At 35.9% G+C, this 16,457-nt stretch overlaps 1 protein-coding gene across 6 annotated transcripts; it reads right to left on the reverse strand.

Moving 5' to 3' along the window:
* Positions 1-4,670: 4,670 nt before the first annotated feature.
* LOC107949795 (uncharacterized) lies at positions 4,671-15,384 on the reverse strand. 6 transcript variants are annotated; one of them, XR_005911349.1, is made up of 11 exons: positions 15,216-15,384; positions 12,579-12,637; positions 12,222-12,471; positions 9,625-12,083; positions 9,353-9,465; positions 7,136-9,025; positions 6,900-6,948; positions 6,562-6,809; positions 6,340-6,435; positions 4,998-5,520; positions 4,671-4,919 (listed from the first exon to the last, which is right to left on the reverse strand). XR_005911349.1 is itself a non-coding variant. In XM_016884554.2 (10 exons), the coding sequence occupies exons 3-10, from the start codon at positions 12,412-12,414 to the stop codon at positions 5,289-5,291; spliced, it is 5,280 nt and encodes a 1,759-aa protein (XP_016740043.2). In that variant the 5' UTR covers positions 12,415-12,471; positions 12,579-12,637; positions 15,216-15,384; the 3' UTR covers positions 4,671-5,288. The 6 variants fall into 6 exon arrangements, 2 of the variants coding, with proteins under 2 accessions (XP_016740043.2, XP_040946024.1); XR_005911347.1 differs by having other exon boundaries at positions 4,671-4,923; XR_005911350.1 differs by lacking the exon at positions 12,579-12,637.
* Between the last annotated feature and the right edge of the window lie 1,073 nt (positions 15,385-16,457).

Genomic DNA, 16,457 nt, shown 5'->3' on the forward strand with positions numbered 1-16,457 from the left:
TATGATTCGTTTACTAGTCCGTTAAGCCACATTGGAATAATAAGGATACTTGGGTCTCTTCTGATCATAACATGCCAAAGCCATGTCCCAGACATGGTCTGACATGGGATGTTCTCATATCGGTGCCCATGCCATGTTCCAGACATGGTCTTACGGGGGACCTCTCATCTCGGTGCAAACGCCATGTCCCAAACATGGTCTTACATAGGACCTCTCATCTCGGTGCCAACGCCATGTCTCAGACATGGTCTTACATGGGATCTCTCTACCCAAATGTCATGACATTTGTATCTGATACATTCCTCATGTTTCAACGAGACTTTTTAACACCGATTCTCCGTCATCTCATACTTGAGTCAACATTAAATAAATTTATAAAATAAATGCATAATTGCTGGAAAATAACAATATTAATGATAATTATTGAAATATTGTATTTATTTACCGTAAACTTACCTCGGTATCAAAGATAGTCCAATTCACCAACTTAGTCTTCAACTTTATTCTTCCCTTTGTCTAACCTCGAGTTTCGTTCTTCTTGATCTACAATAGAAAATTTAACTTATTTAATACTCACATTCATCAAAACAGCCCTCGACTCTAACTTTTTCAAAATTACGATTTTGCCCCTAAACTTTTACATAATTACATTTTTCCCCAAGGCTCGGAAATTAAACTTCATCTCTTATTCTTATGTTTTATAACATGCTGAACATTTTTCCCTTCTATGGAAACATCAAATTCCCACTCTAACATGTATTTATGAACATTAGGTATTTTACCGATTATGGGGTTTTACTCGTTTTCGCTTAAAATCGACTAGAAAAAGTTATTTAACATAATTTCTAGCTTCATATTCTATAATAAAATATCAAAATAAACACTTTTCACCTATGGATATTTTTTCAAATATAAACCCTAGGTTAAATTATTGCTAGAATAAGCTAAATTAAGCTACCGGGATCTCAAAAACGTAAAGAACATTAAAAATAGGGCTTAGAATCACTTACTATGAAGATTGGAACCTTGAAAAACCCTAAATATGGCTTCCCCCTTGCTGATTTCGTTCACTATGAAGAAGATGATATTTTTGGCCATCTTTTTCCCTTTACTAGATTACCAAATTGCCCCTAACTTAAAAATTTCGTATTTCACTTATCTTATGTTCATTTTTGTCTACCAAATTAACCAATGGTCTAATTACCATATAAGGACCTCCAATTTAAAGTTTCATAACAATTGGACACCTCTAACATGTAGAACTCAACTTTTGCACTTTTTTACAATTTAGTCCTTTTGACTAAATTGAGTGCCCAAACGTCGAAATTTTCGAACGAAAATTTCACGATATCACTTTGTGAAATCGTAGACCATAAAAATATAAGAAAAATAAATTTTTCCTCATCAGATTTGTGGTCCCGAAACAACTGTTCTGATAACCTTGAATTTAGGTCATTACAGTATAACTCACTGATTCACAATTTAGAGACACACAGGCCAAGGACACGGGCGTGTGCCTAGGTCATGTAACTCACTGATTCACAACTTAGAGACATACGGCCAGGGACACAAGCTTGTTCCCAAGCCATGTGACTCACTAAGTGCGCAAAAATGACCATACGGCCAGAGGACACGGGCGTGTACTAGGCCGTGTGAAACACACGAGCATGCACACAGGCATGTTCTAGGGCGTGTGGATCCGTACATGCCTTGTATAGTTTTCGTATGATCTGAATTGAACCGTATAAGTTGCTATCTAATGATCCAAGACTAAATAGTTGAGTATTTGAACGTATATTGAATGTTATAATTGTAATAGTATTGATCTGTACTATCTAAATATGAACTGTACCCGAGCACCATGTGTACATTCTTAATGTCTAACATCTGTAATTTACATCTGCATGGTATAGGAAATGTGTAAAGGAGGAAGTGATCTATTCTGGTTCAGTGGCCAAGCCACAGACTATATCTGAATCTAGTGTTTTATAACAACCTGACCTAGCAGCTAGTCTGCAATCATATCGAACATGTCGTACCGACACTACGTGGTGTGTAGAGCTGGATGAGTATTAAAACCCTTTAATGGTGTGTTGGATTGGTCGGAGATGGTGTGTAGCGAATGGGGTAAGAAAACTACATATGTATCTATTCTGTACTGATTCTAATCCTGAATTGTTTTGTCTTCATTTAATTTGCTAATACCATACTGAATATCCTTTGGTTTGGATTTTGAAAACAAGTTTGGGAAATCACTGTTATATTGATAATTCTATTTGACTTCATGTTTTTTTTGCACATGAAGTTATCAACTCATCCTTGTCTGTTGTCTGAATTTCAAGTAACTCACAATCTTGATCAAGTCGGCGTAACGAAAGCTCGGTCATTCTGCTATATCACCCTTTTTATATCATCAGTAATTTTAGTATTTTCTTCGTATTATGACATTCTAAGATTGTTGAATTATCGACTAGGTTTTTATAAATGCTTATAATATGTTAGATGGTCTGTAACTATGTTCATAAAAGTTGGTATTCCTAATAACGTTAATGTAACCCTTCAGACTCGATCTTAACGTCTAGGCCGAGTTTGAGGTGTTACACCCTTCTCCATCTCTTTTAACGTAAAAGAAAAAAATTAAATTGCTCAAAATGAAAAAAAAAATACCAATTGTATAATTTAACCTAAAATTTTCATTTGAAATGATGATTTAACGTGCCACATCAGGTTACCATTACGCCGTTAACGAAAATTAACACTCAATAACTAAAATGTTACAACACGATAACGTAAATGAATAAAACGTAATATTTCAAACATAAGTGGCTGAAATGTAACCTGAGGGAAACAAAATTGACTATTTTAGTAATTTAACTTATTTTAAATTAAAATTTGAGAGATTCATATAATAATATTGTTTTTCTTTAAATACTTTTTTAAAAAAATTTCTCACCAACTTTAAAATAAATATAGTGAAAATTAATTGTCAACATTTAATTTCCATTAAATATTTTTCCTTTAAATATTCTTTTTTAAAAAGTTGCCATCAGCTTTAAAATTCCATTTTATTTTACCATTAAATATTCTCATTAAATATATATATTTTTTAAATTATCACCAACTTTAAAATTTGCATTTAATTTCCCATTAAGTATTTTCTTAAAAATTGTCACTAACATTAAAATTTTCATTTAATTCTCATTAAATATCTTTTCCTTTAAATTTACGTCTCAAAATTAATGCTTCTATGTTTTTTTTCAAATTATCATTTAATTCTCATTAAGTTTACATAACTTTCCTTTTTATTATGCTTTCTTTCTTTCTTGTCATTTTTGTTTTTTTATTTTATTTTATTTCTTTTTCTTTTTCTCAATGAAAACCTAACCGCGGTACTCAATAGCCATCAATTTCACCATTTAAAATGACCTTTCATGCCGATTTCGATACTAAAGAAGAGATTTCCTTCTTGTTGACTTCTTCAAAATATATACCAATACCACCTGACATATCGACGACACCTAAAAAAAATCATTTTTTTTACTCTCCAATACTACCTGACCCACCAGCGACACCCTTTAAATTTTTTTTTCCTCGACACCGATGTTGTCTAACATGCCAATAGCACAAAAAAATTATTACTTTCTAAATTTTTTTCCAATATTGCCTGATACACCGACATCTATTAATAAATTATTTTTTTATTTTTTCCATGGGTATTTCTAAAAATACATGTTTGTGCAGCTTGAAACAATGATAGCACCCAAAAAAATTTTTTAAAAAAAAACTGATAATTAGATATCATTAAAAAGTGGTGTCACTAGTATGTCAAGCAGCACAGGCGATAAATGTAGGCTTTAAATCATTTACATATATAATTTTTTCCCTTAATCATTTTCGTAATTAATGAATTAATTTAAATTACTTCAAAAAAATAGCCCAAAATAAGTTGTATTATTATTAGTGTATTTTTATTTTTTAAACTATTTTTATATAAAATTAATATAACGTGATTTTAGATGAATTAAACTTGCGAAAATTCTTGGACAAGTTTCTTAAACATTTAACTGATTATTCTCAAACTTTAAAAATTTCTAACCAAATACTAGAACTTCTATAAATAGATGTTATAAATTAATTTTGTTATTCCTATAAAATGCTATATATATTTTTGAATAATCTCATTATAGATTTTGATCATATCTGTTCTTTTTGACACAATACTTCGAATTATCTAGTCACTCCCCAACCTATAAATAGAAGAATAATACACTTCAAATTACTCAAATCCAAATCCTCTTATATTGGCAACCATGCCCATGCCAATTGAGTATATGTTATTATATAATATAGATTGACAGATGTTATAAAAATTGTTATATAAATAACTAAATATATCATATAAATAAAATTTAAAACTAATAACATGACACGTTCACCAGAAATTGACTGATAGGTATGGTGGTTAGGGAGGGGAGAGACAATAGAGAAAGGATATATTTTTTATTTAATTATATTAACACCACAAAAATTGAATGACTAATATGTTTTTATATAAAAAATTTATTTATATATATATTTTTTATTTTTAGGACTGGCATGTTAGAGTGACATCATATTAAGAAGAAATGTCAGATTCTAGACTACTCAAATTGAAAAAAGGAATTCCCAGATATTAGAGAGCCTTAAAATATTTCATTGATTTATGCTATCCGAACTTTTAAACTATTTTTAAAAAAATATTCATGTTGTAACCTTAAATATATATATATCAAAAAATATAGTGGTAATAACATATACCAACATCTTACACTCACCTTTGAATCCCGATATAAAAGGATAATAGCTGATTGAAGGCTTTGGAACATTTTATACTGTAAACATCGCCAACCAATTCCCTAAGCCCCAACCCCTTCCACTGCCTGTCTGAAAGAGAACAAAAGATGAGACAGCTATTATGGGAAGGCCAAAAGGCTTTTAATAAATTACACTTTAATTACCTGAATATTCAGCTTTCTATATGTTGAATTATCAGAAACAAAGCTCTTCTATTCTCCCCCAATTCACCCAAAAATCAAGAGGCACCAATGGCCTACACTCACTGACCAACTTATATATTAATTTCTCAAAAATCATGCACCAGTGAAGAGATTCTATGAGCCTTCCTTGGTTTAAAACCGCACATTCTTCTCCAACGTTTCCATTTGTGTGGTGAAATATTTAAGTTTGATGAAGGTGGTGCGGCAAGAACCGGTTGGCCGAAAACGAGGGGAAAATCAATTAGCTACTGATCAAAGTGAATGACATTGTACCCTATCGGGGAGATTCCTGGGCATTGGTAGTGCAGTAACATATCTCTGGGGGAAGAATTTGTGAGAACTAGCAATTGCATAAGATGACGAGGTTTCAGCCCCATCACCTTGCCCCCGGCTATGGAACTTGGCAAAACGATTGATGACAGAAACCTTCTCTAGATCCTGACATTCTATTCTTAAGTCCAAGATTGAGGCTCTCTTGTCCAGACTGCATGACAAAGACGAAACATTAGAAAACCATATGTTAGATGTTACCGAACTTCTTAGTTTTCGACAAATAGCTTTGCCCGCAATTTGAAAATGGAAAATGGGGGTACAATCATTCAAATATATGAAAAAACGTGAGGTAAAAAACAAACACACTACTATTAGACACAGACCGTGACACCCGAGTCAGGATAAAACAAGAGCTTAGGGTAAAACAAATAATGGGGCCAATATCGGGCAACCAAACGAACTAAAAATCTAAAACAAATGAATAGAGGTTCAGTCTAGACCCAACTAAGATCTTCCAACAAAATGCAAATCAAAGAAAAATAAGAATAAAAGCCTCTGTATAGTATATGAAATGATGCATCCCTCCTACAAAGTCAAATAAAATACTCAATGGCAAAGTAATAGCAGTTTGCATCCTCTTCCTCCACTACAAAATCAGCTCCTGTGGTTTTAATAGAAATGGGAACATATAATCATATGATAAATTAGAAATTCGTATCAGCCCAGACTTTTCAAAAGGCAGAATGCTTCTTAATCTAAAATCCAACGGACAATTGAGCCTGTGCTGGAGAAACTACGAGTATAAGAAAAAAGGGACAACTAATGCCATCCATGGATGTGACAAGTAAACCCTTCCGCGTGAGACAACAATATAATTAAATTTAATGGGTGGTCTGAGAAGTTCTGACCACAACATTTAACGTCAAGCTTAGTAAACAACATGAACGGTTCATATTAATATCAGTGTTGCAAAAGATTAACAGAAGAGATATTATGCATATAAGATTGGTAAAAACTAGATGTGACTTACCTCTGTAAATAATTCTCCAGCTTCTTTGCCCTGACAATAATCTCTTCTGCAGCCTTTAAGATGGACTCATTTTTCTCCTCAAGCTTTTCAGAGAGGCTAACAGCAAATTAACAACAAAAGAATCATTACAAAGATAGTTGATATGACAAACAATAATGCCCTCAAATGAGAGCTGGTAAAAACAGTATTCAAATATTTCAAATAAAATTAACATGTTCTTACATGCATCCACCGTCAGGAGGATCAGCTGTATCACTTTCAGGGACATATGATGTGCAGCATGCATCCCCTAAAACTGATCTGGCAACAAAATAGGCCACAGTCTCATGGTTTTCGCTAGCATCTGTAGAAAAAACTACTCTTGGAGGAGCACGAAGTAGTTGTTGCATAAGCTGTGTTGTCAATATAAGCCTTCTTCTCGTTCTAAGCACTGGTGACCATTCTTCAATTGTTTCAGGTTCATCTTCAACCTGCAATTTAGATCAATGTCCTTGAGATGAGAACGGCCAGAGACTCCAAGGAATAACACAAAATAAAAGACAGTTGAACACCAAAGACACCTTCTCGATCAAGCGATTCGCTGCATGCGCCCATTCTGCTTCTGCCACACTGTGGTCAACAAAAAATTTCAACATAATTCCAAAAGTGGAAAGGAAAAACACAATGACAGCGAGAAAAAGAGAGAAACTAATTTTTTCATATTAGCAATTTATAATTGGAAATGTTTTAGTGCTTGTGGTCATTCACATAGATACTGTTAAAAGTAATTACATCAAATTGAACACATCTCAAATACCTGATGTTCTGAGGCTTTTGAGAACCTTGTGTCACTTCTCTATGCCATGATAGAAGCTCAAATGTCATACTTTTACGCTTCTTTGCTCTCACAACAACCAAACTCTGATTTGTGACACCAGGACACAGAGAGTGGGGGGAGAAATGATCACTTGCTACGGGCAACAGGTTTGAGCTTTGCTGGGCATTATCCAACTGACTAGCAGCAGCAGCAGCATTAACCTGCTCACTTGAATGAAGAGGATGCAAGCTGTCAGGAGGTCTACCAACAGTAAATATTTTTTCTGTAGCCTTCATCATGGCAATTTTCCGAGCATCGTATACAGGCATCATTTGCCCATTTTTGAACATCCCATACCGATCAAACCAAGACGGAGCCATCTGGGGACTGATCTGAGAGTGTTCACTCTTCAGAACAGCAGCTGGATTATTAGCATTGGGGAAATCCTGGGAATCATCCTGAGAAGATGCCAGCATGTCACTAGAAGATAACTGTCTTTCATTGTCATCTCCAGTGTTCGATGAAAAGCTTGGCATCTTAGAATTTCCAGAAGGATCTGATGAAAAATTAACTGCAGCATCTCTCATCACAGTACCGGATCCATAAGATCGTTCCTCCTGACCATGGGAACCAACCAGCTGAGCATCCAAACCAGAGTCTGGACCTTTAAATCTTTTGACACTCCTATAACTCGGATCAATCTCTACGTTTTCCAAGGCCTGCACCTGATCCAACAATAAATTATTCTGGTTTGCAGCATTATTCGGTCTTAAAGAACGGCCAAAAGCTTCAATATCTCTTTGCATGGCTGCAAGATTTTGGCTGGCATCGTTCTCTCGCAATACCTGCTGGGCGTTTGCAGGTTGCTTTTCTCCAACAAAGCTTTGTGGTTTAGCACAGTCTGCAGGGAACTCAGATCGACCACTACCTACTACCTGGGCAATTTGATCATCTAGCTTTTTTGATCCAGGATGAGATGCTTCGGACTTAATATTTGACTGATGATTAGGCTTAAACAAATTTTGTGAGGCCAGAGCACTCTGAGCTCCTAATAGATGTTGTGGGGCTGAGACACTTGCATGTAAATTAGGCATATTTTTTGTAAAAGCACCTTGTGAAGATTCAGATGTAGTAGAAGGTAAAGAAGCCTCCAAGACTGGAAAATGCTGGCCTGGATCCCTTGCATTGTTTTCGTTGCTACTACTAGGCCAAGAAGCCTCTGAAGAAGCAAGATTCTCACCAGGAGCAGTTTTGGGCACGCAAGGTGCTGATTTCCTTCCTTGACTAGCTTGAACTATCACAGAAGAATCATCAGTCTGCTTCATCTGAGATGCCAAAACACCAAAAGGTGCATTGACATATTCCTTTGGTGTTCCTTGACTGCCAACACTACTGACGTGCTGGCTTTGGAGATGACTTTTTGAATGAGCATTGTAAGAGGTAAAACCTGCAGAAACACTGGCCTCCATAGTATTTTGTGAGGCTTTGTTGCTGGTTTGACCAGAGACACTTGAAACATTACTCCTATCTCCATGGGATGCTCCATGAGTTGAGGACTGAACAGAAGCAATAGTATCCAACCATGTATGACCTTTCCTTCCTACCTCAGAAGAGCCGTGAACTAAATTTAGAGAATTAACTCCTTGAGGGAAACTCTGCAATGAAATTGCACGATCTGGAATAGTAAACTTTTGGGATGGGGGCCCTAATTGTAAACCAAAACCTTGAGAAGCAATAGGCCTATTATGCTGAAACTGACCCACTGATCCATTAGAAGTTTCTGCATCAGGCATTTCAGATGATTGATTGTGTTCAGAAGAGCTTAAGCGTGTTGCAGTACCATGCTCCTTTGGCGGATCAGCCTTTTGAAAAAGCTCCAGTATATTTTGACTGCAAACATTGAGAAGATTCAGAGCTCAATAGAATGTAAACAAGTAAACCAGCACAAAAATAATACAAGGAAAGCAGATGTTCAGGGTTACCAAATCAAAATTAGATTTCAAATATTAATACAATGACGCTAAGTTTTTATTCAATACTTTTAACAACCCAAAAGCTTTTTTCTTTTCTTTTTTTTTATCAGCAAAAGGAATTTTTAATAGCCAAGTTTACATCAACAAAAAAAAGCACCAGGAATTCCTTTCTTTGTTTTGGTCGGAAGAAAAGCTATGAATTCAGGTCAAGCTAAAAAATTGAGAAGTGCAACAGTTGAACTACCTTGTTGGAGATGTCTTGTTTGGCACAAAACCACCAAAAGATCTGTCAGGTGCAGAACCAGGATTTGAACTTTTTGAGGGTATCTTGTCTACTTTAAGGCCAGGAAAACAACCCTAACATACAGAAAAAGAAAGTTAATATACAACTATTTAGTCTTCCAAAGGCTAAGTTATTCCAAAAAGATAAAGGAAAGTTCATCACGGGTAAAGACAGAGAAAAAGAGTAGGCAAATTGCACACTATTTACTTATATGACCAAACAAATAAAATAACCTTCTCAACTTCTGTAGCCTCTCCACCAGCATGACCAGTTAATTGTGACTGCCCAGAGTATCCCTTGTCATGACCCTTCAATCCTTGAGAAACGTGTTGGGATGTTGCTCGTGAATGTGCAACACTTTTAGTTCCATAAGAAGGTTCGATCTCAACATCTAAATCCCCCATAGGATGATACTGAAACTTACGGGTCACAGAAGGTTTATGACTAATATGAGCAGATGACTTCTGTTTTCCTCCTCGTAAATCATTTACATCCAGCCAAACATTGTCTCTCATAACACCAGTGGAAGTATATTGTGGTAAGTTGGAGCAAAAACTGTCATTAGAAGTTTCTTTGACATTGAGATCCCCAGAAACATTTACTCCAGATGCTCCCTTGTCCAAGCAATGATTTCCAGATGAATCCAAATTTTCAGGGCTCCTTTCCTGAATTTGCTGATATTCTACTGGAACCCTGCTTAGTCCACGGTTAACTTGAGAATCAACACTTTTCCAGAGATGAAGATTACGACTGTTTGGAAGTTGGCTGCTTTCCTTGGTGACCCTTGTGGTTCTTTTATTTGTAATTTCAGCAAAATTATCCAGATCAGAGGCTTCCCCATTCACCTGTAGGCTTCCCAAGCCAGAATTCACATTCCCTGATTTAATATTTGTAAGATCAAAACCAGAACTATGACCTCTCTCCTTATACATAGCACCTCTCTGATCACTACTCTGAGAAGGTTGCAAGGACCTTTGAATATCCTGACTTTTTGATATGGTACCAACACTATGTGATGCAGAATCAATGGAGTTCCAACCATTTGGTTCATTCTGTGGCTGACAATGAGGACTATGTATGGCCAATCCTTGTTGGTGACCTGAAATACTGTTTGCAGTAACTTGCATACCGGGAGAGTGAGAAGCATTTCCTAAGAATTCAGCACTTTCAGCTACGTGCTTTCGTAAAGAACTGCAATCTAGCCGTTTGCTACTGTCTTCTGTTAACTCTTTAACAAATCTCTGAGACATGGGAGAAGGTTTAGAGTTCAGTGTTGAGGCAGGCGGAAACTTGTTATCAGCCCAAGCAGATTCCTGTTTGCTGCCATAGTTGACAATTGATGAAGGCATGTTACCACTTGGAGGTTCGTTATGCTGCATGCCTAAACCACTCCACTCTTCCTGTATCCCAATATCGTTACTAGAGGTTTCTGCCACAGCAGACTGCATAAGAGCACTCCAACTTCCACTTTGCAGTGAAGGAAATGCCCCAGAAGAGTCCATACCATCCAAAACTGAGCCCATATTGGCACTCTTTCCAAACATATCCCACACACAGTCATCTGAACCAAACAATATCTTTTCTTCAGTTGGATCTAGGGTAGCCACAGCCTGAGGGGGGTCAGCCTGAATCGATGACTTCCTGAGGGATGTTTCTGAGGGACCAGGTTGTCCTTGCTTCCCACTAGATTCCTGCATCACTGCATTTTTGGGTAGGATAGTCATTTGCTGCAAATTTTCTGAAAGAAATCCATTATTTAAACCTTGACCAGCTGCAGCACCAAAGACATTTTTACCCTGGTCGCCCTGTCCAGAAACCAAAGACCCATCTTGCAAGCTAACTTGATCTTGGAACATAGCATACTGATTACCTGGAAAGGAATTACTTCTGGCTTGCACCTGCTGCATTAAAGGCTCATCCATTTGGACAGAAGAATATTGATATTGATCTACTATTGGACCACTAGTAGAGATCCCATAAAATGACTGATCAACCTGTCGAGGAACCAAACCCATCAAATGCACCTGGCCTTGCTCAGGGGAAAACAAAAATCCACTAGAGGATCCTTGCATGGCTGGAGTGGCACCATCCTGCAGCCAATTTGCATTTACATTTACGTTCACGTTCTCTGTCTGCCACGAATAATTCGAAGCATTATGGACAGGAACACCATTTATTGGAGCAAGAAAAACACTATCTGATCCCTGTTTTACAGAGGAAACCTGATTCACAGAACTCAACTGTCTTGCTTCTGGTTGCTGAAACTGTGAGTTTGGAAGTTGCTGCCTCTGTAATTCTTGCATTTTCTTAAGCATGGCATGTTGCTGTAACAGCTGCATGTCAGTCCTCTCTGCTTGTTGCCTCGGCAAAGGCTGGATCATGCCATGATGCTGTCCATTAATTTGCTGTTGCCCGCCCAAAAAATCATAATTTACTGGCAATTCAGCAGCGTCCAATCTCATTGGATTTTTCTTATGAAGATCAGGGCCCCGAGATGCTGTATCCACTCCCAAAAAGTTGGTTTCATTCTGCCTTGTCTGGAAAGCCTGATGCCCTTGCATATAGCCATTTACATTTGATGATTGATTTTGAGATTGACTTCTGACACCTTCAGGCCTCAGACCTGACTGTGTAAAGTTCAGGCCATGCTGCGGGCTTGAAGACTGACCACTTTGTCCTCTGTCAGCATCAGCTAATGTCAAAAAATATAGTCACGTCAGCTAAACAGTGGTATAGAAGCATGTAATAACAATGCACTGTAATCACATCATGGAAACTGTTGCAACAAAAGCAAGCAGAAACTAAACGATGAAGATATCTTGATTATTACCTAATTGATGTAAACTGAAATTCTTCAAACCGGAAACAAGAGGCCCGCCAACTTGTCTCTGGCTTCCAACCCACTGATTGTTATTTAAGCCAGACCAGGTACCATCAAAGACGTGTGAGTGATGCTGGCCCTGAGACAAACTCTCTCCTCCAAGGAAATTATGGATCCTATCTCCAACTTCGTTGCCAGGCATGGATAATCCAAAGCCAAAAACACAACGGCTAAAGCTTTGTGAGAAGAAAATTAGTGCCTACAAGGAATAAGAATCAAGTTAAAGATTTGCATGCCTGCGACTCCATACCAAGCACACAATCATATGAATCCTTCTCTAAATCCAATTTGTAACTAGAAACAAACCTCTTCTTTAACATTTAAACATTCACCCCAATAGCCATGTTTCAAAACTCAACCTTATCCTGCATGCATAAAATCAAATATATGATCTCATGGAAACAGAAATTAAATCATCTATCCCATAATGAGAATTGTCCCACCATTCTTTCTTCGTCTGTAGGGAAAGTGTGGTAACAAGTAAAAAAAAAAAACAGCATCAAGAAACAAATAAAATAACAGCATAGCCCAAAAAACTAATATGCTTCAATACATCTTCTAGGGTACAACATATCATGATACTTGTAACAAAGTAAAAAACCTTTCACCTAATGCAACCAATTTTACTCCACAAAAGGAATGGACAAGGACTTTCTATTATTTCTACAAATTTACATCTATTGGTTCTTGAGCAATGAAATTATAGTTTAAGAAGGACTTTCTATTACTCCACAAAAGGAATGGACAAGGAATGAACAGTGCTTCCAGATAATGTAGTTTAAGAAGGTTCTTTCTTTGGATAGTTATCTTTTGAAATTACATTCCATGGATCATCCCCAAACCCTATAAAAATTTTGACTTAACTGCCTTACCATTCCCAAAGGAAACGGTGCATTTCGATCCCCCATGCAATGTCTGTCACCACACATATTTAGATACAGAATAGACAGGTAGGAAAAATTCACCAACAACTTTCAATCACCAAGCTTTCATTATTGAAGCCTATCTACACGTTTAGAAAATTTTCTTCAAGGAATTAACTTTACGCCCCAGCTAACTCTTTAAGGTTTCTAATATCTAGCCTCCATAGGTAGCTCATGTTTGAGCATTATGAAACACGCCATGTCGACCTGTTGCTAATAAATTTTCCATTTCATATAAGAATGGAAAAAAGGAACATTTTATGCACTGGTGGATGAAGAACCATAAACATAATAATTTCTAGTTAACTATGTTCCCCCAGGAAAAAAAACAAAAATAAAAACTTCCAATGAACAACGAACAATGTGCACAACTGAAGTGGTTATATACATAACTATTGATGGATTTATGGCCTCAGAACAAAGTTCACAGCTTGACAGGAAAAGGATAGACATTAAGCTTCAGCTTTTGAGCTCAAAGGCAACGCTGCCCCAGCAGACTACACAACTCTTGGAGGTTAAGAGGTAACACCATAAATTTACAATGGCTTTCACCTTAGCAATTACAAAAGAGAATCCAGTTCTTGAAAAAAATAAAGGGACAATAGCTAAAACATTTACTAGCTATTAACGAGTAGTTTCTTGATGGTGAGATGAACTTTCAACTCCTTGACTCTAGCTAAGAACCTAAATACCTAGAACAGCTATGCTTCAACCTAAGTATGAAGAGCTAGCATGAAACACTATCATAAGTTCCTATCAAAACAAAACATTTTGGCAACCGAATAAAGACTACAAGGCAAGCAAGAAGAACCAAAGTAAAGAAACCTGACCCACAAAAGTGAATAACCATGCATTATCCACAAAGAAGGCACCCATGTGAATAACCACATAACCTTTTTGTATAAAAACTCAGTCTTTCTGCAATCAAGCATAAAATTCTAATACAAAACCCTAAACCCTCTAATGAAGCTTGGCATCCTCCTCTACTAAACTACTACAAGTGTTTGTACTGCCATTGACATCCTCCAAAAAACTTCACAAATATTTTCACTGCCATTCATATTTTCATTCAGTCATGGTCCCTTGCATTCTCAGTGCAAATTACAATATATTAACCCAACCAAGAAAAATGGGAAGAAATTGTGGCTATAAATTGTTCTTATACACACTCCCGAATGCCCTATAAGAAATTCCACGCTCCATAGCATATTGATGGTAAATCTATCTACAGGAGTTTACTATGAATTCATCATATGTGGCAAGCTGTTGAACTGGAACCTAATATTTAAAGTGTCTTATTATCTAACTAGAGAAATCTAATGATTGTTTTTCTTTGTTTTCTTGTCAATTATGTAGAGTCCTCATTTACATGAAACGCGAACTTCCTATTGGTGAAACTTAATTAAGGCAATTTACCGTATGAGACGTTGCCAACAAACCAGATAAATAGATAAGGACAGCAAAAACCTAGTAATTTAAAACCAAGTGAAAAATAAAATAAAATAGGCGACCTCCCATTTGCAAAAATGGGAATAACAAAAAGAAAAGAGTTAAAGAAACCAAAGCACCAACCACAAGTGAAGTGAAAACGCTAATCCACAAGTAATTAGAAATGTAGGAACGAAATTAAAGATGAAAACCAAAACTTAGCATGAAAGCTTATAACCTTCCAAAGAGAAGGAATAAAAGAACTACTATAGCTTTTGCTTAATTGAAGTTTACAATTCCTCAGGATAAAGGTCCCGGTATCCTCCATTTTCTCGGCAACCAAACAGATGTAAAACTAACAAATTACACATAAATCTCACATTTTTAATCAATACCATAAATATCAAGACGACATCAAGCAATTTCCAACCTAAATAAAATGGCACTACAAATAACATTACCGCTCCCAACCCTAGAACATCAGAGCCCAGGCATAAATTAAGCGTCTCAAAACTTAACCAAAAAAAAATTGTAGGAGAAAAAAAAAAGACATTAGGGTTCGTAGAGAAAGAAAGATGAGATGTGAACTTACAGTGACATAGAGAAGCCTTTGAAATGGAGCTTGAAAAAACGATCCATGAAGAGTGTCAAATTTTTGGGGGAAAAAAAGTTAGGGTTCGAATCCGAAATGCGATTTTAGAGAGAGAAATTAAATTAGCTCGGAGAGAGAGAGAAATAGTGAAAAATTTTCAACGAGGAGAAGAGCAAAAATGAGGCTCGGATCCGAAGGTAAGGTTTGGAAAAACGAATCTGAGGGTTCGGACACGTGGAGAACAATCAGTGCCGCCCACGCTTGAAGATGTTTATGTTTTGGCCGTCTGATTTTCATAAAAGCTTTAATACTTTTTTTCGTTAAGGTTAATTCCATCAAAAGTCCTCAAAATTTTATTCAGATTCTAAATTGATTCATAAACTTGGTCTAACCGCAAATTGTATCCCTCTACTTTATTAGAATTGAAAAAGTTGATCCTTCTACTTTAATTTGTCGAAATTTATTTCTCACTTTCTTGTACTTTACAAAACTGAGCAGTTAATCCAACTCAATAACACCCTTAAACTTTGTTGCTAAATCATTAACTTAAAAATAAGTATTAATTCAATAATTTATATGTAATAATTTATTAAAAATCAGCTATTTGAGTTCATGATTTTACCAATACCTAGTCTAACTTCTCTATTTTCTTTTAGGATTAAATTCTAACAAATTAAAATAATGAGACTAACCCCTTTTTTTTTTGTAAAGGAGAGGGAATAAATTCATAATAAAACTCATAAAATGTATGTAGGGATCTAGTGTCCTTAGTGTAGTTAAATCATCAAATACACTTGTAATTTTTTTGAAAATTTTGATTTAATAAAAATTCTATCATTCACATTAATATCTTGTGTATTATATCCTCAACGGGTTTTGCACGCAAAGCAAAATATAAAGAAAATATTAGCTCACTGACTATCTAACGTTTAACTAATATTAAGTTGTGTTATGTGGCTGGATCATAATGACAATACATCGAACAAGAACCAAGTAGAATAAATCCCAGATTCATTTATGGATTTATTCACTTGTGCGTTCTTAGCGTGGCTTATCTCAATCTTGAGTAAGTAATGGACTATGTGTGTGCGACTCATATAATTTGATATATTGAAAACCCGAGTTCAATTGGTAATAGAGTCAAAAGCTAGTACTTTGGGTATACGACTTCTACATGACATAATTTCACCTACAATAGCAAAATTAATAGCCCAATAAAGGGTAAATGATATCCTCTCATCT

This window comes from Gossypium hirsutum, chromosome D03 (genome assembly GCF_007990345.1).
Source record: "Gossypium hirsutum isolate 1008001.06 chromosome D03, Gossypium_hirsutum_v2.1, whole genome shotgun sequence".
In the NCBI taxonomy this organism is placed as follows: Eukaryota; Viridiplantae; Streptophyta; class Magnoliopsida; order Malvales; family Malvaceae; genus Gossypium; species Gossypium hirsutum.

Bases quoted from the DNA above. Each gene is read 5' to 3' on its own strand.
- LOC107949795 (XM_041090090.1), bottom strand. From the start codon at position 12,414: ATGCCTGGCAACGAAGTTGGAGATAGGATCCATAATTTCCTTGGAGGA. The intron at 12,084-12,221 runs GTAATAATCAAG...TTTTGACATTAG, and splicing joins TTTCAGTTTACATCAATTAG to CTGATGCTGACAGAGGACAA. The intron at 6,949-7,135 runs GTATTTGAGATG...TGTTGACCACAG, and splicing joins CAAAAGCCTCAGAACATCAG to TGTGGCAGAAGCAGAATGGG.